Source organism: Hypanus sabinus, chromosome 16 (genome assembly GCF_030144855.1).
Source record: "Hypanus sabinus isolate sHypSab1 chromosome 16, sHypSab1.hap1, whole genome shotgun sequence".
NCBI lineage: Eukaryota > Metazoa > Chordata > Chondrichthyes > Myliobatiformes > Dasyatidae > Hypanus > Hypanus sabinus.
The window spans coordinates 1291940-1315460 of record NC_082721.1 but is presented as its reverse complement, the minus strand read 5'-3'; the positions used below and the strand labels follow the sequence as shown (position 1 = coordinate 1315460).

The 23521-nt window shown below is 43.3% G+C and overlaps 1 protein-coding gene across 1 annotated transcript in view; it reads left to right on the top strand.

Moving 5' to 3' along the window:
• Nucleotides 1-23521, top strand: part of ncanb (neurocan b) — a 232132-nt gene that overhangs the window by 158261 nt on the left and 50350 nt on the right. Inside the window, exon 8 of the mRNA XM_059992388.1 lies at nucleotides 18681-18797. Within this exon, the coding sequence (XP_059848371.1) occupies nucleotides 18681-18797 (117 nt within the window). The remainder of the gene's footprint in view (nucleotides 1-18680; nucleotides 18798-23521) is intronic.

The window sequence follows — 23521 nt, the reverse complement described above, 5'->3', positions numbered from 1 at the left end:
CGCTGTCACGGGATTTCTAGCGTTTCTCCTGGTGCGTCTGAAGGGGTTGTTCCCCAGACCCTCTTTTATCCTTACTCACGGGGTCTCAGATGTCAATCAGGTTGGGATGATGCAATCTCTCAACCAGCCCACTCTGGTCATCCCCGAGGGCTTCAATGAATAGTACAGTACTCAATACACAATTCTGTCTCCAAGAGACAATAGCCGTTATCAATGGTTTTGTTTTTGCTGAGGCCAGGACACATTCCAAACCTTGTGGAGTCTGCATGTCTCTCTCTCATTTCCTGGGTCCCAGACCCGAATTAATAGCGATCTTGTGATTCTCAAAAAGGTGGGGCCGACTTTGTATCCTTTGGCCCCTCAGAGTTGCGGCACGTTCGTAACACCATGTTGAGCCTCAGAGCTGGCCACAGTGCCATGGGCCTGGCTGCTGCTGCCTTACCCTGACAGGTCACGCTGTCCAGCTTATTTTCCCAGACAGACGATGTTGCCCCAGCTTTTATGCAAAGAGTGTACTTGTGGCTGAGGGAAATATCCACAGGGTAACCCTGCACAAAGTGCTTACTCCCCTTACCTCTCCTGGTGGTCACCATCTGCTAACTGGGTGTGGCCACCTCAGTAAAAGTCTCATCTATACAATTTTCAGTCTCCTGGATGGTTCTGAGTGCATGCAGCTCCAGCTGCAGTTCGTTGATCTTGTCAGTCAGTAACTGAAATTGGGTTCACTTCCTGCAGATTAATCGTCAGAAGACTGTGAGATACCCTGAGATCCCACATCTGATAGAAGGAGCATTTCACTGCCCGAACTTCTATCCTACTTACACTTGTTATGCCTCTCCCTTGCTATACTTCCCAAGCTGAAGTTCTAGTCTGCGCCTGTTCTCACTTAAGCCTGTTGAGCCCAAGGATGACCACGCCAACACTGGCCATTCCATAAGACCATAAGTCAAAGGAGCAGAATTAGGCTTCTCAGTCTATTGAGTTTGCTCTGCCATTTCATCATGGCTGTTTTATTTTCCATCTGACCCCCATTCTTCTGCCTTCTCCCCATAATCTTTGACATCCTGACTAGTCAAGAATCTATTTTGCCGAAATCCTGCTGAAGGATCTTGGCCCAAAACATTGAGTATACTCTTTTCTGCAGATGCTGCCTGGCCTGCAGAGTTCCTGGAACACTCCAACACCAGCTTACAGTACATCCCACTTCTTTTCATTGACAAATGCTGAGATCATTATGATCATAGCCAGCTAAAAAGTCTCGAAAGGCTCCTGAGACTTTAGCAAACAATCTGGGCTGATGTTTGTGAGAGTGCTAACTGCTGGAGGTGCTGCCTTCTGGGTGAGATGTTAAATCAAGGTTCTGTCTAGCCTTCAATTAAACCTGAAAGGATCCATAAAGCTCTTCACAGAAGGGTTGGAGCTATCCGCAGTGCCAAGGTCAATGGTCTGTCCCTCCACGATGTGTTAACCAGAAAAGTGTTGGTGATTCCCACGGTCCATAGCTGAGTTCTCTGCTCAAATAATTTATATGGCTAAAACACTGTCTTCACAGAAACTCCAAATGACATCAGAGGTGTGTCTAATTCCAGTGGCTAGGAAATGGAAACAGTGAATGCCTTACTGGTCATGCAGTATCTATGGAGATGGAGAGAGAGTCAACATTTCAGCTGAATGATCTACAACAGGGATCACTCTCACGGCATCAGCCTAGAAGACATACTGTTGGAGAGGAGTTGGACCATTGGCCCATCAACCAGAAACATTAGCTCCATTTCTCTCTGCCCAGATACTACCTGAACCGCAGGGTCTCCATCTCCCTGCATTTTCTGTTTTATTGCAGATTCCCAACATCTGCAGATATGTGGTGTTCACTAATTCCAGTGGCTGCTGGCTGAATCAAGTTTATGTTCAAGTTGAATTACACATGAATACACCAAATGAAACAGCACTTCTCTGGGCCAAGTTGCAAAACACAGAACCAACAGTGACACACAACACAAAGCTCTTATAGATCATACAATTACGATGGCAGAGAAACATTCAGTTACAAAAATATAAATAATAATCTAGCCCAAGTCCCTGAATGTCAAGCACTCAGTGGAATGTCTAATGGCATCTTTGGCCTCCTTGTGTCGGTGTCCGAGGGCTGATTCTCCTTAACCCAAAGGAGAGATCAAATGCAAATGGCAAACTTACTGCAGCAGAAGGCAGAGGGCAGAAAGAATCCCCACTGCCACCTCCAACTTTCTGCAGCTTTTCCCGATCCTGTGTAGTGGCTCCATACCAGGCAGTGATGTAACCAGTTACAGAGCTCTCCACAGTACATCTGTAGAAATTTCCAAGTGTCTTTCTAGGGTGTGGACCTAGCCAGCTTGTGAGCTTTATCACCTGTTCCTAACTTCCCTTGAGAAGGTGCCGGTTTAAACCATACAAGTCTTTCTAGTGAAGTTGCCCCGCAGAGCTGCGGAGGAGGGAATTCCGGGATTTAGATCCAGTAATGATGAAGGTGAACCTGAAGGTGGTGGTGTTCCCCTACACTTGCTGCCTTTGTCATTCATAATTTAGAAATCACAGGTTTGCAAGTGCTGTTGGAGTGTGCTGGTGTGGAAAAGGAGAGATTGAACCTCCAGTTCTGCTCAGACAGGTGGTTCGATAGCGTAGCACTACTTTACAGCACCGACTGGAAGATCAGGGTTCAATTCCGGCCATTGTACCTTCTCCCCATGACCACATAGGTTTTCTCCAGATGCTCCAGTTTCCTCCCAGGCTGCAAAAGCATACAGGTTAGGACATGGTGTGTTGGAGGCATCACAATACTTGTGGGTTACCCTCAGCATATAGTTTGACTATGTTCAAGTCAAGCTAAGTTCAAGTTTATTGTCATCTGACTATACACAGAAACAATGTTCATCCGGACCAAGATGCACTCACACACAGCATATAAACCAAAATATTACCATACATAAGGTAACAAGAAATAATTTAAAATGCATGTAGTACACAGCACAGGTAAATAGTACAGTAAGTAGCTTCCTGTTTGATAACAAGACCTCAGTGGTGACAGGATTTTCATTAGTCTCATAGTCTGAGGGAAGAACCTGTTACCCAGTCTGATAGCCCTAGTCCTGATGCTCCTGTACCTCCCTCCTGACAGTAGTGTGTCAAAGAGATTGTGGAATGGGTGGTAGGGACCCTGAAGAATACTGCACATCCTTTAGTGTTGATTGTTGACACAAGGTGGTGCATTTCACTCTATATTTCGATGTACATGTGACAAATAAAGCTAACCTTAACAAATTATGGTGTGAATCATCCATTTCCATTTCTATTTCTGAAGATATTTGGGCAAATACATGGATAGGAGGGTTTTGGAGCAATGTGGACCAACTGGCATTCACTTGGGACCAGACCAGCACCATGGACGACATGAACCCGTTGGCTCAAGGGCCTGATTCCGTGCTGTATTGCTCGATGGCTTTATTACACTCAGCCGACAGAAACAAATAACATTACCATGGTCTCTCCTCAGTTAATCACCATCTCTCCCCAAAAGCAGAGTCCCTCACATTGTATGCTGGAGGTTGGTAAAGCTAAAGTTGCTTGAGATGAGCCCTTCAAGAGCAGAGTTCATTTCTGTATTACAGTGTCCCAAAGTGCATTGCAGCCATGGTGCCCAGCAAATCTGATCCTCAGAAAGGCACTTTAACCAAAACTTCATTCAGAGGTATTAAGCAGGGGAAAGGGAGAGGGCATTACAAAGGAATTCTGGAGCCTGGAACCAGTCATCTGAATGTGGAGCACAGATTGTAGGGCTGGAAAACGTCAGAGACACGTAAGGGTGAGGCTATGATGGCTTTAAATAAACTGTGATCACTTTGTATTCATTAAGCTCCAGAAAAGAAGTGTGTTCAATGAGGTGAATTCATTGAATAGGAAGCCTCTTCTCTCTGTTTAACTTCTAACTGTGTTCAAAGTACCAAGGTATTAATTACAGTTGCCATGATCTGATAATAATATGGTTAATTGTTCCTTTGGTGAAGTTTTCTTCATCAGCAGTTGATTGTTTTCTATTTTAATCAATACTGAATTCTTTACATTTAATCATTTAGTGTTCAGTTGGATTAATTAATGTTTGAGCTGCATAAATTCCACATCATTTGGGGCCATTTGAGTGTTTATTTCATGAATTTATTCCTGATCAGAGACGCTATGCAGATTTGTCACTGAGTATCTTTGGTTTCCCGTTGTTACATCTGCAGCTTTCATCTTCTGTTTCCTCAACAGTCTTTGGAGGCCTTGACCTCTCCCCTACACAGAGCTTCCAATCCCAACCTTACCCAGCCTGGAGTATCACAAGGCCCAGAGAGTGTGAAGTTGCAAATCAACTATGAAATAAACCAGACCATTGCAGCCATTTCACCTGTCAGGCAGCTTTACAGTCTTAACACAGAAACAGGCCATTTGGCCACCCTGTCAATGCTAACCATTGGACATTACAGAAATAGGCCATTCGGCCACCCTGTCGATGCTAACTACTGTACCATGCTGAGCAAAACCCATTTACCCCTATTTGGCTTGATAATTTAAGACCATCCAAACATTGTGTGAGTGCCTGCTTTCTCCAGGCAGAGAAATTCCCAACTCCAGCCACCTCTTTGTGTCAGAGCCACATAGCATGGGAACAAACTCTACAGTCCAACTTATCCATGTGATCAAATTGCCTATGTTAATCCCATTTTCCTGCATTTGGCCTATATTGTTCTTAGCCAGGGGTTCCCAACTTGGGAATCCACGGATGTCTCAGTTAACGATAGGGGTCCATGGCATAAAAAAGATTGGGAACCTCTGCTCTGTTTCCCATGTTGTAACTGTAAATGCCATTTAAACTCTGTAATTGTACCTGCCTTCACTTCTTTGGCTGCACATATGATATACCCCCAGCACTGTGTGGAAAAAAATTGCTGCCTGGGCCCCTTTCACATTGAATTACCAGGTCACCGCTCAGCCTCCTTCACTCCAGGGAAAACAGTCTCAGCCTGTCCAATCCTTCCTCATATCTCAAGTTCTCCAGTCCCAGCAGCATCTTTCTCTGCTGTTTCCAGCTTAATCACATCCTGTAGCTGTGCGACCAGAACTGAACACAATATTTCAAGTGTGTTCTAACCAGGGTTTTATAGAGCTGCAACATTACCTGGGTGGGGTGGGATGGTGAGGTCCCGGGAGAAAATTCCAAGCAGCTGGCATCTCGCTCTGAGATCTGGTTCCAGCAGCTCATATCTGCATTATGCACCAATCAACACAAGCATCATGGATTGCCACTACACCCATCAACTCAAGCATCATGGATCACCACTACACCCATCAACACAAGCATCATGGATCACCACTACACCCATCAACACAAGCATCATGAATCGCCACTACACCCATCAACACAAGCATCATGGATCACCACTACACCCATCAACACAAACATCATGGATCACCACTACACCCATCAACACAAGCATCATGGATCACCACTACACCCATCAACACAAGCATCATGAATCGCCACTACACCCATCAACACAAGCATCATGAATCGCCACTACACCCATCAACACAAGCATCATGAATCACCACTACACCCATCAACACAAGCATCATGGATCGCCACTACACCCATCAACACAAGCATCATGGATCGCCACTACACCCATCAACACAAGCATCATGGATCACCACTACACCCATCAACACAAGCATCATGGATCACCACTACACCCATCAACACAAGCATCATGAATCGCCACTACACCCATCAACACAAGCATCATGAATCGCCACTACACCCATCAACACAAGCATCATGAATCGCCACTACACCCATCAACACAAGCATCATGGATCGCCACTACACCCATCAACACAAGCATCATGGATCGCCACTACACCCATCAACACAAGCATCATGGATCACCACTACACCCATCAACACAAGCATCATGGATCACCACTACACCCATCAACACAAGCATCATGGATTGCCACTACACCCATCAACACAAGCATCATGGATCACCACTACACCCATCAACACAAGCATCATGGATCACCACTACACCCATCAACACAAGCATCATGAATCGCCACTACACCCATCAACTCAAACATCATGGATCACCACTACACCCATCAACACAAGCATCATGAATCGCCACTACACCCATCAACACAAGCATCATGGATCACCACTACACCCATCAACACAAGCATCATGGATCGCCACTACACCCATCAACACAAGCATCATGGATCGCCACTACACCCATCAACACAAGCATCATGAATCACCACTACACCCATCAACACAAGCATCATGGATCACCACTACACCCATCAACACAAGCATCATGAATCGCCACTACACCCATCAACACAAGCATCATGAATCACCACTACACCCATCAACACAAGCATCATGGATCACCACTACACCCATCAACACAAGCATCATGAATCGCCACTACACCCATCAACACAAACATCATGGATCGCCACTACACCCATCAACACAAGCATCATGAATCGCCACTACACCCATCAACACAAGCATCATGGATCGCCACTACACCCATCAACACAAGCATCATGGATCACCACTACACCCATCAACACAAGCATCATGGATCACCACTACACCCATCAACACAAGCATCATGGATCACCACTACACCCATCAACACAAGCATCATGGATCACCACTACACCCATCAACACAAGCATCATGGATCGCCACTACACCCATCAACACAAGCATCATGGATCACCACTACACCCATCAACACAAACATCATGGATCACCACTACACCCATCAACACAAGCATCATGAATCGCCACTACACCCATCAACACAAGCATCATGAATCGCCACTACACCCATCAACACAAGCATGCAAGATCACCCCTAATGACTACAGCTTCAAGAAGTGCATCCAGCTGCAGCTTCTAACAATCCACATTAAGGAGTTGGTGTTGGAACTGGATGAACTCCCAGATCATTCGGAAGGTTGAAAGGGTGATAGGTAGGACATATGGAGAGGTAGTTACACCCAAGGTGCAGGGCACAGAAGCTTGAGTGATAGTCAGGAAGGGGATTGGGGTTAAGGGGCCAGGGCAGAGTACCCTTGTGGCCATCCTACGTAACAACAGGTATATCACTTTGATACTGTCGCGGGGGATGACCTCTGGCACTGAGTCTGCCTCTGTGACTCAGAAGGGAAGAGGAGAGAAAAGGCGCACTTGGTGATAGGAGATTTGTTACTATGGGGGACAGATAGGAGATTTAGTGGGCAAGAATGAGATGCCGGGATGGTTTGTTGCTTCCCAGGTGCAAGGTCCGGAATATCTTGGATCTTTTAAGAATTTAAGAATTTTTATTCTGAACTGTATCAATCAGAATCACAAAATGATAATGTCGAGATAGAAAGGTTTTTATCACAAATATCTCTTCCAAAATTGAATTCGGAAGAACAGAAGAGATTAGATATGCCTTTTACATTAAAAGAGGTCGAAGAAGCTCTAGGATCACTTCAGAGTAATAAATCCCCAGGAGAAGATGGTTTTCCATCCGAATTTTATAAAAAGTTTTACTAATTTTATAAAAAGATTTACTAATTCCTCCTTTTATGGAGTTAATATACCAAGCGGAAAGAACGCATAAACTTCCAGAATCTTTTTCGACAGCTATTTTAATAGTATTGCCAAAAAAGATAGAGATCTTTTAAAACCAACATCATATAGACCTATTTCTTTGTTGAATACTGACTATAAAATAATAGTAAAAGTTTTATCTAATAGATTATCTAAATACTTACCAAAATTAATACATAAGGATCAAACAGGATTTATCAATAGACAATAGGTGCAGAAGTAGACCATTCGGCCCTTCGAGCCTGCACTGCCATTTTGAGGTCATGGCTGATCATCTACTATCAATACCCGGTTCCTGCCTTGTCCCCATAATCCCTTGATTCCCCAATCCATAAGATACCTATCTAGCTCCTTCTTGAAAGCATCCAGAGAATTGGCCTCCACTACTTTCCGAGGCAGTGCATTCCAGACCCCCACAACTCTCTGGGAGAAGAAGTTTTTCCTTAACTCTGTCCTAAATGACCTACCCCTTATTCTCAAACCATGCCCTCTGATACTGGACTCTCTCAGCACCTGGAACATATTTCCTGCCTCTATTTTGTCCAATCCCTTAATAATCTTATATGTTTCAATCAGATCCTCTCTCAATCTCCTTAATTCCAGCGTGTACAAGCCCAGTCTCTCTAACCTCTCTGCATAAGACAGTCCAGACATCCCAGGAATTAACCTTGTGAATCTATGCTGCACTTCCTCTACAGCCAGGATGTCCATCCTTAACCCTGGAGACCAAAACTGTACACAATACTCCAGGTGTGGTCTCACCAGGGCTCTGTACAAATGCAAGAGGATTTCCTTGCTCTTGTATTCAATTCCCTTTGTAATAAAGGCCAACATTCCATTAGCCTTCTTCTCTGCCTGCTGCACTTGCTCATTCACCTTCAGTGACTGATGAACAAGGACTCCTAGATCTCTTTGTATTTCTCCCTTACCTAACTCTACACCGTTCAGATAGACAATCGGCAGATAATGTAACTCAGTTACTTAGCATAATTCATTTGGCACAAAAGAGGGAGGAAATGAGTGTGGCAGTTGCCTTAGATGCAGATAAAGCATTTGATGGAATGGGATTTTTTATTTAAGGTATTGGAAAAATATGGATTAGGAGTATCTTTTATAAAATGGATTAAAACCTTAAATACTAATCCCAAAGCTAAAGTAGTGACAAATGGTCAAATTTCAACATCATTTCAGTTAGCAAGGTCAACTAGACAAGGTTGTCCATTATCACCTGCTTTATTTGTGTTGACGATAGAACCATTAGCTGAATTAATTAGAACGGACCCAGATATTATGGGTTTCAGAGTTAACCAGGAAGAATATAACATTAATTTATTTGCTGACGATGTTTTGCTTTATTTAACAAACCCATTGTATTTGCTGTGTAGATTATCTTCTAGATTGGAAGAATATGGGAAAATATCAGGCTACAAAATAAATTGGGATAAAAGTGAAATTCTTCCCCTTACTAAAGGAGATTACAGTCAATGTCAACTAATAACTCAATTTAGATGGCTGATAAATGGGATAAATATTTAGGTATAAGAGTTGATAATGATATAAAGAATTTATATAAATTAAATTATTTACCATTATTGAAAAAAATTCAAGAAGATCTTGATAAATGGATGATGTTACCAATAACATTAGTAGGCAGAGTAAATGCTGTAAAAATGAATATATTCCCTAGATTACAATATTTATTCCAAACACGACCAATACAATTACCACAGAAGTTTTTTTAAGAGATAAATAAATGTGTGAGGAAGTTCCTTTGGAAAGGTAAGATATCATGAAATATCGTTGGAAAAGCTGACATGGAAATTTGACCTAGGAGGGGTTACAACTTCCAAACTTTAAGAATTATTGTAAAGCAAATCAACTTAGATTTATTGCATTTTTTTGATGAAGATAAACCGGCATGGATTAGAATAGAATTAGATAAAATGGGAGAAAATATACCAGAAGATTTTATATATAAGTGGGAATCTAAATGGATACGGGAAAAGAAAGAATCTCCTATATTAAAACATTTGATTGATTTATGGGATAAGTTAAACGTTGATGATGAGATAAAGAAATCTTTATTAGCAAAGAGACCTTTAATTCAAAATAAACTTATTCCTTTTACAATGGATAACCAACTTTTATACAATTGGTTTCAAAAAGGGATTAGATATATAGGAGATTGTTTTGAAGGAGGTATATTAATGTCATTTGATCAATTAAAGAATAAATACAAAATATCAAACAACACTCTTTTTTGTTATTTCCAATTAAGGGCTTATTTAAGAGATAAACTGGGTCAAACAATGTTATTGCCGAAACCTAATGAAATAGAAACTTTAATTCAAAAAGGAAAAATTAAAAAAATTATTTCTTGTATGTATAGTTTGATTCAAAAACAGGCAATTAAACAAGGAATCCATAAGTCAAGACAAAAATGGGAAACTGATTTGAATATTAAAATTGAAGAAACAAGTTGGTCAAGACTATGTCTTGACAGTATGACAAATACAACAAATGTCCAGTTAAGATTAGTGCAGTATAATTTTTCACATCAATTATATACTACACCACAAAAAATAAATAAATTAAACCCAAATTTATCTGATCAATGTTTCCAATGTAATCAAGAAATTGGTACTTTTTTACACTCTACTTGGTCTTGTTTTAAAATTCAACCTTTTTGGACAAATTTAAGAATTTTATTGGAATAAATTATTGGAACACAACTTCCACATAATCCAACATTATTTTTACTAGGCGATATTGAAGGGATAAAACTGAAATCCAAACTGAATAAATATCAGAAAGAATTCATAAGAATAGCATTGGCAGTAGACAAAAAAGCTTTTGCAGTTACTTGGAAATCAGATTCATATTTAAGTATAGATCGTTGGAAGAATGAAATTTTTAGCTGCATTCCACTTGAAAAAATTACTTATAATTTAAGAGATAAATATGAAATATTTATGAAAATTTGGCGCCTTTATTTACAAAAGATAGGATTAAATATATAGGTGCTCTGAAGATAAAATTATTGGTTATCTGGGGAAAGAAATAAATATATATACTAAAGCTATTATGAACTCCATGGAGCATGTGGGGATCTTCTGATATCCAGGCATTCTTTCTTTCTTTTTTCTTCTCTCTTTTTTTTCTCTTTCTATAGGGATATGTTGGGGGGAGGGAGGAAGGGTTGATAATTTTTTTTCATAATTTTTTTCCTTCTGTAACCTATTTGAAAATTCATTAAAAAAATTATAGAAGGGAAGAGGAGAGAAAAGGCACACTGTGGTGATAGGAGATTTGTTACTGTGGGGGACAGATAGGAGATTCAGTGGGCAAGAATGAGATGCCGGGGTGGTTTGTTGCTTCCCAGGTGCAAGGTCCGGGATATCTTGGTGTAGTGTTCTCGCTCAGATGTAAGAGAACGCTGAACTAAACACCGAGGTAAACTGTAGTCAATGAAAACAGGATCTCAGTAAGATTAACCGTTTACTGTTCACTCTTCCACATTAACGTATGGTGAAAACTGTTGATAAAACAATACAAAATGTATACAGTATTTGTTTCCTTCTTGATATCACATTTACATCGTAAATACTTGCAAAAGTAAAACTACAACTACATTACATTAAAGTGCAGCATACAGTCAGAATCTACCTACACCATTGACTGCTTTAAATACACTTCAACACAAACTATCCGCAACTCTTTAACTAATGAAAACATAAAACTTATCAACCGTCATTACTTTTAACAGAATCAGCGTTAACATTTTTAATTCAACACATCGATTATCTCATGAACTTACGGCGTTGCTTCACTGATGTTTCTAGTGTGTAGAAAGAAAACTTTTCTTGTGCTGATCCTGCACATGTGAGCCCCTTCTTCCTGTTTCTCCAAACTGGTATTTTCCCACAAGACGCGGCAAAACCGGGTGTGACGTCATCGCAAGCCGCAATATATCACAGACAACGAATTTACTTTAAACAATCTTAACTTTAACTAGAAAATGCTAACAAATGAATTACTAAAGCGAAAATATTATAAACTAAACAAATGCCATAAAGGCAATACACTCCCCGCTTGACCTTCGTAATGTCACAATGAACATAATAGAAAACTTCAGTCTCTAAATCAGTCCTTAGGTAAAAGTAGAATGACTTCTGTAACTGGCCTTTGGTAAATTTTCACATCACCTTGGTTGGTAGTTTTCAACTCAACCTTCCTGACATGTCCATCCCTAATAGGGAATGTGGCGGTGATTCTGGCCATTGGCCAGCTGTTACGGGTGATTTGCTTGTCCCTGAGCAGGACTAAATCTCCAACTTGAAGATTCCTGCGGGGTTCTGTCCACTTTTATCTGTGTTGCAACAAAGGTAGATATTTCTGTCTCCAACGAGACCAGAACCGATTTGCCAGAGCCTGGACCTGTCTCTATTGCTTTGTGTACAAATCCTTATCAGAGAAGTCCCCTGGTGGAGGGGGGGGGGGCTCCTGCCTTCTGCATAAGGACCATTGATGGCGAGAGTATGAAGGGGTTTTCCAGGTCAGAAGACACAGGTAGGAGTGGTCGTGCATTTATAATGGCTGTGACCTCTGCCATTAGTGTGCACAGTACCTCGTGGGTCAATCAGGTGCGTTGCTGCATCTCCGGTTTCCTTTTCAGGGTTTTTGTTCCTCTTCCACAGTCTGGCAGACAGGGCGTTGGAATTTGTGAAGACTGTGAAAAATGATTTTCTGACAGAATTTGTGTTACCCATACTGGCTATTGACCATCTTTCTCTAATGAGTTGCAACTCTTTGGTTTTCTCATGATGGAACTCATTATGAAAAGCATTACCCAACTTCTCCTATGTGCTTAGATCTATGGTACACTCACCAGAAATTTCACTATCACATTTTGCACTTTTGCCTTTCTTCTTCTTTTTCTTGTTTTTGCCTTTTATGTTCTCCTTTATACACATGAAACTTGTGCGGGGTTGAAAAATTGTATGGCGGCCACTCTCTAGCACATTGGTCTTGAGTGTGCTAACCGTCGGTTTGTGTACATTGCCAAAGCACACCTCTCCTATCACCACCCAGCCCAGATCCAGGCGTTGCGCAAAGGGGGCATCGTGTGGTCCATTGACCTGCTGCCTAACCTTGTGCACCCGAGAACATCTCTTCCTAATAGCAGGAGTATTTCTGCTTTTGGATCCAGTTCTGGGATGTGTTTGGCGATGTGGTGGAGATATGGCTGGTGTAGCACTGCACTTGGCGTCGGGATCTCAGTGCGGTTCTTCAAAATTTCATTGCACTCTAAGAGTGGAGGGAGACAGATGACGACTTTACCATCCAGGGACTCGAGCTGGAAGCCTTCTGCCTTCCTTCCATAAGTTTCCACGCTGTCTGAGCAAGTTCTAGTATGGGAACTGATTACTCTCAATGTTGAACAAGTTAAAGAACTCTGGACTGACTAGTGAGCGATTGCTCTGATCATCCAGAATTACATAGGCTTTGATGGCCTTGTCTTTGGCTCCCTTAAGGTACACCTTAGTGAGGCAGATCTTTGAACAAGAACGGTTTGACTGAGCTTGACTGCAAACTTCTGTACAGTTCGTGCTGACAACTGTTGTCCTGGAGTGAGCCTCTCCCTCCCCGCCGTCCTGTTGTGGGGGTGAAGGAGCTTTGTCGGTTTGCGGTAACGGGCCGGGATGCATGGCCCCATCGTGATTAGTCCTATTACATTCCGGGCACTTCACGGCGATCGTACACTCTCCAGCAAGGTGAGAGGTAGAGTAACAGCATTTAAAACATTTTTTTTTCTCCTAGCGAAGGGCCATCCTTTCTTCAAGGGGTTTTTCCCTAGATGTTCTGCATTTTTTGAGGGGGTGGGGTTTGTTATGCAATGGACAATTCTTGCTAGGGTCGTTGGTAGTTGTTAAGGCTTCAGTCTTAAGCACTGAGACAGGTTTATTAATGTTGAAATTATTCGAAGTGGATTTATCTGGCTTGGTGTAAATTGTACTGCTTCCTGGACCCATGAGGCTAGGGTCTTTTCGCTTCTTCGCCTCCTTGCACACAAACCTAGTGAAATACTCAAAGGGAGGAAATCGACCATTGTTCTCTTCCTTGTACTCTGCGCCAACGGACACCCACCTTTCCTGCAGTCCAAATGGAAGTTTGTCCATGATTTGTCTAATCCCGTATGGAGTATTTAGGTATAATAGACCAGTTGAGTAGCCATCTTCTTTGGCGCCTTGAATCTCCATGAGTAAATCTCCGAGCTCCCTTAACTTAATGTGGTCCTTGGCTGACACCTTAGGAAAATTTTCCAGACATCGGTATAGTGCCGCTTCAATAATTTCGGGGGCCGCATAGCCCTCCCGAAGTCTCTGCCATGCTTTGTGTAAGGCTAGCTCAGGGTTGTTGATGTACACTGAACGTATGCGTCTCACTTGTTCGCATGATTCTTTTCCCAGCCATTTCGCCATAAGATCTAACTCTTGGGTTGCTCTGAGCTGGACTCCGTGGATAGCGTTGGTGAATGTGGAGTACCATGCACGGTAATTTTCAGGTTTATCGTCAAACTGGTATAGTCCTGAAGTGACGAGATCTCATCATGCTAAATACTGTGCCATGGGTTCAACTGCAAGTGGCATGCGGCCTGGGGGAATATGTCGGCGGGTATATGACCGAGGGCGTACCTCTGTTATGGAATTTGCTGTTCTGAATTCAGCCTTTGCCTCTCTTCTCGCCAAATCTGGTAAGTTTGGTGTCGAGAAGTATTTGTTGTCAGCCCTTTCATTCTTGAATTCATCGCGGAGTTGCAAGGGTAAATTGTCTTCCTCGGATGAATGTGATGCAATTGGGCCTCTCTGAGGCTCCTCATGAAATGGGGCGTTAGCGTATAAGTATGGAGAGGAAGAACGAATCTTCAGGTCTATTTGAGATCAGACATAGTCGCTTGTGCGTTCCAATCTGATCTTTTCTGAAGTAGATTTCACGTCAACCAAATCATGCATTTCTTCAGCATTTTCTATTAACTCTGCTTCCACCCTGGCAGCTTCTGCTTCTCGGTGTAGCGTCAGCACTTCTAACTCTGACGCTATCCTTACCCTTTCCAACTGGTTTTTGGCTTCTCTGGCAGCCGCTTCCTTCCGGTTTTCGGCTTCTCTGGCAGCTGCTTCCTTCCAATTTTTGGCTTCTCTGGCAGCCGCTTCCATTTCACTGGCAGCCGCTTCCTTCCGATTTTCGGCTTTTCTGGCAGCCACTTCCTTCCGGTTTTCGGCTTCTCTGGCAGCCGCTTCCATTTTCAATTTTGCTTCTTGTTCGGCGTAGAACGCTTGCACCTTGGTGGCTTCTGCCTTAGCTCTTGCATGGGCAGCCTTACTTGATGATGCCCTACTGCCCCTGTCGCTGGATGGCAACGACTTGATGCTGGATTGAGTTGTCATTGCAGCACTTGAAACACCTGATAATGCCGCCTTTTCACTGTAGTGTTCTTGCTCGGGTGTAAGAGAACGCTGAACTAAACACCGAGGTAAACCATAGTCAATGAAAACAGGATCACAGTAAGATTAACCGTTTACTGTTTACTCTTCCACATTAACTTATGGTGAAAACTGTTGATAAAACAATACAAAATGTATACAGTATTTGTTTCCTTCTTGATATCACATTTATATCATAAATACTTGCAAAAGTAAAACTACAACTACATTACATTAAAGTGCAGCATACAGTCAGAATCTACCTATGCCATTGACTGCTTTAAATACACTTCAACACAAACTATCCGCAACTCTTTAACTAACGAAAACATAAACCTTATCAACCGTCATTACTTTTAACAGAATCAGCGTTAACATTTTTAATTCAACACATCGATTATCTCATGAACTTACGGCGTTGCTTCACTGATGTTTCTAGTGCGTAGAAAGAAAACTTCTCTTGCGCTGATCTTGCACATGTGAGCCCCTTCTTCCTGTTTCTCCAAACTGGTATCTTCCCACAAGACGCGGCGAAACCGGGTGTGACGTCATCGCATGCCGCGATACATCACAGACAACGAATTTACTTTAAACAATCTTAACTTTAACTAGAAAATGCTAATAAACGAATTACTAAAGCAAAAATATTATAAACTAAACAAATGCCATAAAGGCAACACACTTGGATCAAATCTTCCGTATTCTTAAGTGGGAGGGTGATCAGTCAGAAGTTGTGGTCCATGTAGATACCAGTGACGTGGATAGGACGAGTGATGAGGTTCTGCATAGGGAGTTCATGGAGTTAGGTGCTAAGTTAAAGGGCAGGACTTCTAGGGTTGTGATCTCAGGATTGCTACCCATGATATATGCTAGTGAGGCTGGAACTAAGAGAATTATACACTTTAATACATGGCTAAGGAGTTGCTGTAGGATGAGGGCATAAGGGCTCTTAGGAGGATCATTGGGCTCTCTTCCAGGGAAGGTGGACCTGTACAGTAAGGGACGGTTTGCACATGACCTGGAGAGGAACTAATATCCAAGTGGGAATGTTTGTAAATGCTACACAGTGGGGTTTAAATTAAAGTTGCATTGGGATGGGAACCAGAGATAATGTAGGCCATACTCAGCATGGTTTCCTCGAGGGAAAATCTGTTGGAATTCTTTGAATACACAACAAGCAGGATAGACAAAGGAGAATTGCTTGATGTTTTGTGGTTGGATTTTCAGACGGCCTTTGACAAGGTGTCATACATGAGGTTACTTAACAAGCTACGAGCACATGGTATTACAGGAAAAATTTTAGCATGGATAAAGCAGTGGCTGATTGGCAGGAGTCAAAGAGTGGGAATAAATGGAGCCTCTTCTGGTTTCTGCTGGTGACTATTTGTGTTCCATAGGGGTCTGTGATGGGACTGAATCATTTTCTGTTACATTCAATAATTTGGAAGTGATTTCTTTGGTAGAAGAAATGAAAGGGTTGACTACTTCCTAAATGCAGAGAAAGTACACAAAACTGAAGTGCAAAGGGACTTGGCAGCCCTTGTGCAGAATTCCCTAAAGGTTAATTTGCAGATTGAGTCTGTGGTGAGGAAGGCCGATGCAATGTTAGCATTCATTTCAAGAGGACGAGAATATAAAAGCAAGCATGTAATGTTAAGACTATAAAGCACTGGTGAGGCCTCACTTGGAGTATTGTGAGTTAGAATTTTGGTTGATTGCTGAATTTGGCAAAGTGTTTGTAAACATTGTGGCCACGCTTCGCAATGAACCAGACTTCCAAATAGCCAACCCAAGCTACTAATATTCTGCAATATTTTGAAGTATTGTGAGCTGTAGTAGGCCCTTATCTTAGAAAGGATGTGCTGAAACTGGGGGCATTCAAAGGTGGTTAATGAAAATGATTCCAGGATTGAATGGCTTGTCATATGAAGTGTGTTTGATAGCTCTAGGCATGTTTTCACTAGAATTCAGAAGAATGAGGGTTGAACTTATTGAAACCTATCGATTGATGAAAGCCTTGAGAGAGTGGATGTGGAGAGGATGTTTCCTTTGATGGAAGAGTCTAATGGATGCAGCCTCAGGATAGAGGGACATCCTTTTAGAACGGAGATGAGGAGGAATTTGTTTAACCAGAGAGTGGTGAATCTGTGGAAGCTCTGGAGGCCAAGTCTTTATCTATATTCAAAAACAGAGGTTGATAGATTCTTGATTGGTCGGGGCATGAAGGGTTATAGCATAAGGGTATAGCAGACTTGATGGGCCAATAGCCTAATTCTGTTCCTACACCTTATGTTCTTATGGTTTTACAGCTTCCCATGACTTCTGCAAATGAAAGGGTTAACATATGAGGAGCATTTGATGGCTCTGGGCCTGTACTCACTGGAGTTTAGAAGAATGAGGTGGGATCTAATTGAAACCTACTGAATATTGAAAGGCCTAGAGAGAGTGAATGTGGAAAGGATGTTTCCGATAGAGGAGGAGTTTAGGACCAGAGGATGCAGTGTCAGGATGGATTGATGTCCTTTTAGAATAGAGATGAGGAGGAATTTCTTTATCTGGAGGGTGGTGAATCTGTAGAATTTGTTCCACAGGTGGCTGTGAAGGTCAAGGTTGAGTATATTTAAAGCAGAAGATGATAGGTATGAAACCCCTTTCTTCTTGGGTGTCTCTGGAAACAGCTTGTTAGCCCTCACTGGCAGTCTCCCAACACTGCGTTAAAAGACCCACTGTTCTCAAGCCACGCACGTCTAGGGAATGCACACTCCAGTCCCATCAAATCCGTGAGATTGGGCTGTCTCTCTCACCCAAGCCCAGTTTGTGTGAATGCTGTGAGGTTTGCTGCCCTGTTACCACGTTGCCAGGAAATAACAGATTGCACACTGCATATAATTAAGGAAGTATATTTATGAATATTAACTTAACTAAAGGGTTAGTAAGGAAAAGAAAGGAAAAAACAAAAAGGGCCCATTATAATTAAACAGTCAAATATGCACAAGTTGGAGCTCAACTCTTCTAAAATTCATATTCACCGATCCTCAGTAGACTCCCACACCTTGTTCCATCAAATCATGGTCCCCATCGAGTCCTATGACCGGTTATCTCTAGCATCTTCTCTTTTTATCTCCCACCGAACAAAGACAAAAGCTCACACCAGTATCAGGCGCACAAAATAAATCTCTGCTCCCCTGATTGGACGGCTCACATACCAAAGCACCCATTATCTCTAAACAGAACCCAAATACTGCTTCTACAGAAAGACTATTACATGAAATACCCTACAATGTTAACAGTGAAACCTTTACCAAGGCATTACAGGTTCTTGATTAGTCAGTGTGTCAAATGTTACAAGGAGAAGACAGGACAATGGGGTTGAGAGGGATAACATCACACCTGTTGCAATGGTGGAGCAGACTTGATAGAATGAATGGCCTAATTCTGCTCCTATTTCTTATGGTCTTATGGCCCTTACACTGTCTAGTTTTCCTGTGTTTGCTTCCGTACAGATGAACCAGACCCTTGCCAGACAAACCCCTGCCTCCATGAGGGAACCTGCTTGTCTAACAGCACCATGTACACCTGCGACTGCGCGGCTGGCTTCACTGGAGAGAACTGTGAAATTGGTAAAGTGCCAAACTGGATTATTATTTGCAACTTCAGTATCGCAGGAATTACTGACTCTTCTGCCTGAACCATCATTTGTGGAGGCACCGCAAGAGCTTGATGTGATGCAAGAAGTTAGAAAATCATTGGTGGTTCTTCCCATCACCCACCTGAGTGAAGCAACACCCTTCACTTGGTGGTTGGTGGATCTGTGGAATTCTCAGTCTGCAGCATCATTCCAGACAGATATTTATGGGTATTCAGGTTCTTTGATTTGGAAGAAGAAGGCTGCGGATGAACAGCTAAGGATTTCTGGAGCGAAGACAGTTTTACTGCTCAGGGTAAAAGAGAGGCAAGACTGCGCAGGCTTGTGACGTCAGCCAGTACAGCAGGAAAAGTTTAAAAAGACTGTCATATCCAGCAGGCAGCGGAGTGAGGCATAGCAGAGTGATAGGGCATTGGCTCAACGGGCTTAGGTGGTAACAATGCGAGGTAGGTCTACCTGTGTTAATTGCAGAAAGGAAGTAGTATGTGTGTGAGGCCGGTTCTCTGTGCTCGGTGTCAGATGTAGGAGGTCCTGGAGTCTCCCAGCATCCTGGATGGCCATATCTGCACCCAGTGTGTTGAGCTGCAGCTCCTAAGGGACCACATTAGGCAACTGGAGATGCAGCTCGATGACCTTTGCCTACTCAGGGAGACTGAGGAGGTGATAGAGAGGAGTTATAGGCAGGTGGTCACACCAGGGCTGCGGGAAACAGTCAAGTGGTTAACAGTCAGGAGGGGGAAGGGGAAGAGTCAGGTACTAGAGAGTACCCCTGTGGCTGTACCTCTTGACGATAAGTACTCCTGTTTAAGTACTGTTGGGGAGGGCACAGCCTATCTGGGGGAAGCAACGGGGCTGTGCCTCTGGCACAGAGTCCAGCCCTGTGGCTCAGGAGGGTAGAGAAAGGAAGAGGAAGGCAGTAGTGATATGGGGATCCTATTGTTAGGGGGTCAGACAGGTGATTCTGTGGACGCAGGAAAGAAACTCAGATGGTAGTTTGCCTCCCAGGTGCCAGGATCCGGGATGTTTCAAATCACGTCTAAGATACCCTGCAGTGGAAGGGAGAACAGCCAGAGGTCGTTATACATATTGGTACCAATGACATATGAAAAGGGAAGAGCTCCTGAAAAAAGACTACAGGGAGTTAGGAAGGGAGTTGAGAAGTAGGACCGCAAAGGTAAAAATCTTGGGATTACTGCCTGTGTCACGTGACAGTGAGTGTAGGAATAGAGTGAGGTGGAGGATAAATGCGTGGCTGAGGGATTGGAGCGGGGGCAGGGATTCAGATTTCTGCATCATTGGGACCTCTTTTGGGGCAGGTGTGACCTGTACAAGAAGGACAGGTTGCACTTGAATCCCAGGGGGACCAACATCCTGACAGAGATGTTTGTTAAGGCTAGTTCAGAGAGTTTAAACTAGAATTGTTGGGGGGTGGGAACCGAACTGAAGAGACTGGGGAAGAGGCGGTTGGCTCACAAATAGAGAAAGCTTGGAGACAGTGTGTGAGGGAGGATAGGCAGGTGATAGAGAAGGGACGCGCTCAGATGGACGGTTTGAGATGCGTCTATTTTAGCACAAGGAGTCTTGTGAACAAAGCTGATGAGCTTAGAGCGTGGATCAGTACTTGGAGCTATGATGTGGTGGCCATTACAATAACTTGGATGGCTCAGGGACAGGAATAGTTACTTTAAGTGCTAGTTTTAGATGTTTCAGAAAGGACAGGGAGGGAGGCAAAAGAGGTGGAGATGTGGCACTGTTGATCAGAGATAGTGTTACAGCTGCAGGAAAGGTGGACGTCATGGAGAGATTGTCTACGGAGTCTCTGTGGGCGGAGGTTAGGAACAGGAAGGGGTTAATAAAATTATAGACCAGTGAGTCTTACTTCAGTGGTTGTTAAGTTGATGGTGAAGATCCTGAGAGGCAGGATTTATGAACATTTGGAGAGGTATCATGTGATTAGGAAGAGTCAGCATGGCTTTGTCAAGGGCAGGTAGTGCCTTAAGTGCCTGATTGTATTTTTTGAGGGTATGACTAAACACATTGATGAAGGAAGAGCAGTAGATGTATATGGATTTCAGCAAAGCATTTGATAAGGTACCCCATGGAAGGCTTATTGAGAAAGTAAGGAGGCATGGGATCCAAGGGGACATTGCTTTGTGGATCCAGAACTGGCTTGCCCACAGAAGGCAAAGAGTGGTTGTAGGCGGGTCATTGTGGAATTGAATTTAGGAGCTGAGAAATAATGTTGCAGCTACATAGGACCCTGGTCAGACCCCACTTGGAGTACTGTGTTCAGTTCTTGCCACCTCACTACAGGAAGGATGTGGAAGCCATAGAAAGGGTGCAGAAGAGATTTACAAGGATGTTGCCTGGATTGGGGACCATGCCTTATGAAAACAGGTTGAGCGACGGAGAATGAGTGTTGACCTGGTAGAGGTGTATAAGATGATGAGAGGCATTGATCATGTGGATAGTCAGAGGCTTTTTCCCAGGGCTGAAATGGTTGCCACAGGAGGACACAGGTTTAAGGTGCTGGGAGTAGGCACAGGGGTAATGTCAGGGGTAAGTCTTTCACTCAGAGAGTAGTGAGTGCATGGAATAGGCTGCTGGCAATGGTGGTGGAGCTGGATACAAGAGGGTCTGTTAAGAGGCAACACGTGAATCTGCAGATGCTGGAAATAAATAAAAACACAAAATGCTGGCAGAACTCAGCAGGCCAGGCAGCATCTATAGGAGGAGTTAGTGATGACGTTTCGGGCCGAAACCTCCTGATGAAGGGTTTCAGCCTGAAACGTCGTCACCACCTCCTCTCATAGATGCTGTCTGTCCTGCTGAGTTCTGCCAGCATTTTGTATTTTTAGGGTCTGTCAAGAGACTTTTGGATAGGTACATGGAGCTTAAATAAATAGAGGGCTATGGGTAAGCCTAGTAATTTCTAAGGTAGGGACATGTTCAGCACAACTTTGTGGGCCGAAGGGCCTGTATTGTGCTGTAGGTTTTCTATGTTTCTACGTTCCTGTGAATGAAGGACACGGGGATAGTGCATGGGAACAGATTTGGATTGGAAGATTAATCATGATATTATTGTATAAGATAATAAGAGGCATTGATCGTGTGGATCGTCAGAAGCTTTTTCCCAGGGCTGAAATGGCTGCCACAAGAGGGCACAGGGTTAAGGTGCTTGGGAGTTGGTACGGAGGAGATGTCAGGGGTATTTTTTTTTTTTTTTAACACACACAGAGAGTGGTGTGTGCGTGGAATGGGCTGCCAGCAATGGTGGTGGAGGCAGATACGATAGGGTCTTTTAAGAGGCTTTTGGATAGAGCTTAGAAAAATAGTGGGCTTTGGGTAACCCTAGTAATTTCTAAAGTAAGTACATGTTCGGCACAGCTTTTGGGCCGAAGGGCCTGTATGGTGCTGTAGGTTTTCTATGTTTCTATGAATGGCAAAAATAAGCTTGAGAGGCTAAATGACCTTGTCTTGTTGGTATGATCCTCAAAATCACAAACTAGAGGTTTTGAAGATGCTAGAATTCCAGAGCAATACACACAAAATGCTGGAGGAACTTAACAGGTCAGGAAGCATCTGCAGAGGTGCAGCCAACATTTCGGGCTGAGACACTTTGTCAAGACTGGAAGGGAAAAGAAGCCAGAATAAGATAGTGGGGGTGGGTGGGGGGAAACAGGAAGGTGACAGGTGATGCCAGGTAGGTAGGGGAGGCAGGATGAAGTAAGAAGCTGGGAGCTGATTGGTGAAAAAGGTAAAGTGTTGCAGAAGCAGGAATCTGATAGGAGACAAAAGTGGCTCAGGGGGGAAAGGGAAGGTGAAGGGGAACCAGAGGGAGGTGGTGGGCAAGTGAGGAGAAGAGAAGGGGTAAGGGGGGGGGGGCTGGGTCGGGAGGGAGAAAAGAGAAGTGGGAGATGGAAAAATTATTGTAAGTTAGAGAAATCTGTGTTCATGCCATCAGGTTGTAAGATACCCATGCCATCAGGTTGTAATAATATGAGATGTTGTTCCTCCAACCTGAGTATGGCTTCATCATGGCAGTAGAGGAGGCCATGGACCAACATGTCAGAATGGGAATGGGAAGTGGGATTCATAGCCATTACACAGTGCACCAATGTCCCTCATTCTCTACCAGTTACACAATGCACCCACATTTTACAACCAGTTACCCAGTGCGTTCCATTCCCTGCCAGTTACTCAGTGCATCCCATCACCATCAGTTACCCAGTGTACCCCCAATTACAGCCAGTTACCCAGTGCACCCCCAATTACAGCCAGTTACCCAGTGTGCCTCCATTCTCTGCCAGTTACCCAGTGCACCCCCATTCACTGCCAATTACCCAACACCCCCAATTCATCGCCAGTAACCCAGTGCACTTAACTGCTTCTTATTCTGAAGAAGAAATTTAAACTTCTAACATTCTGTTTCTCTTTCCACAGATGGGCTCGTGTTTCCAGTATTTACTGAACCCTGACTCTGATAATAACTCCAACCCAAACTTTTATTGAACCCTGATCCTAAACATAACCCTTTGAACTTATAGTTCAACCCAGTGCCCCAAACTGCACCCCATTCATTCCCAATTAACTCCATGGACCGATGCTCTTCCCAATCCTTCCCATTACTTAACTGGACAAACCCATTATTCATTCACATTATCTCAGTAAAACAAACCCCTTCTATTCACCGCAATT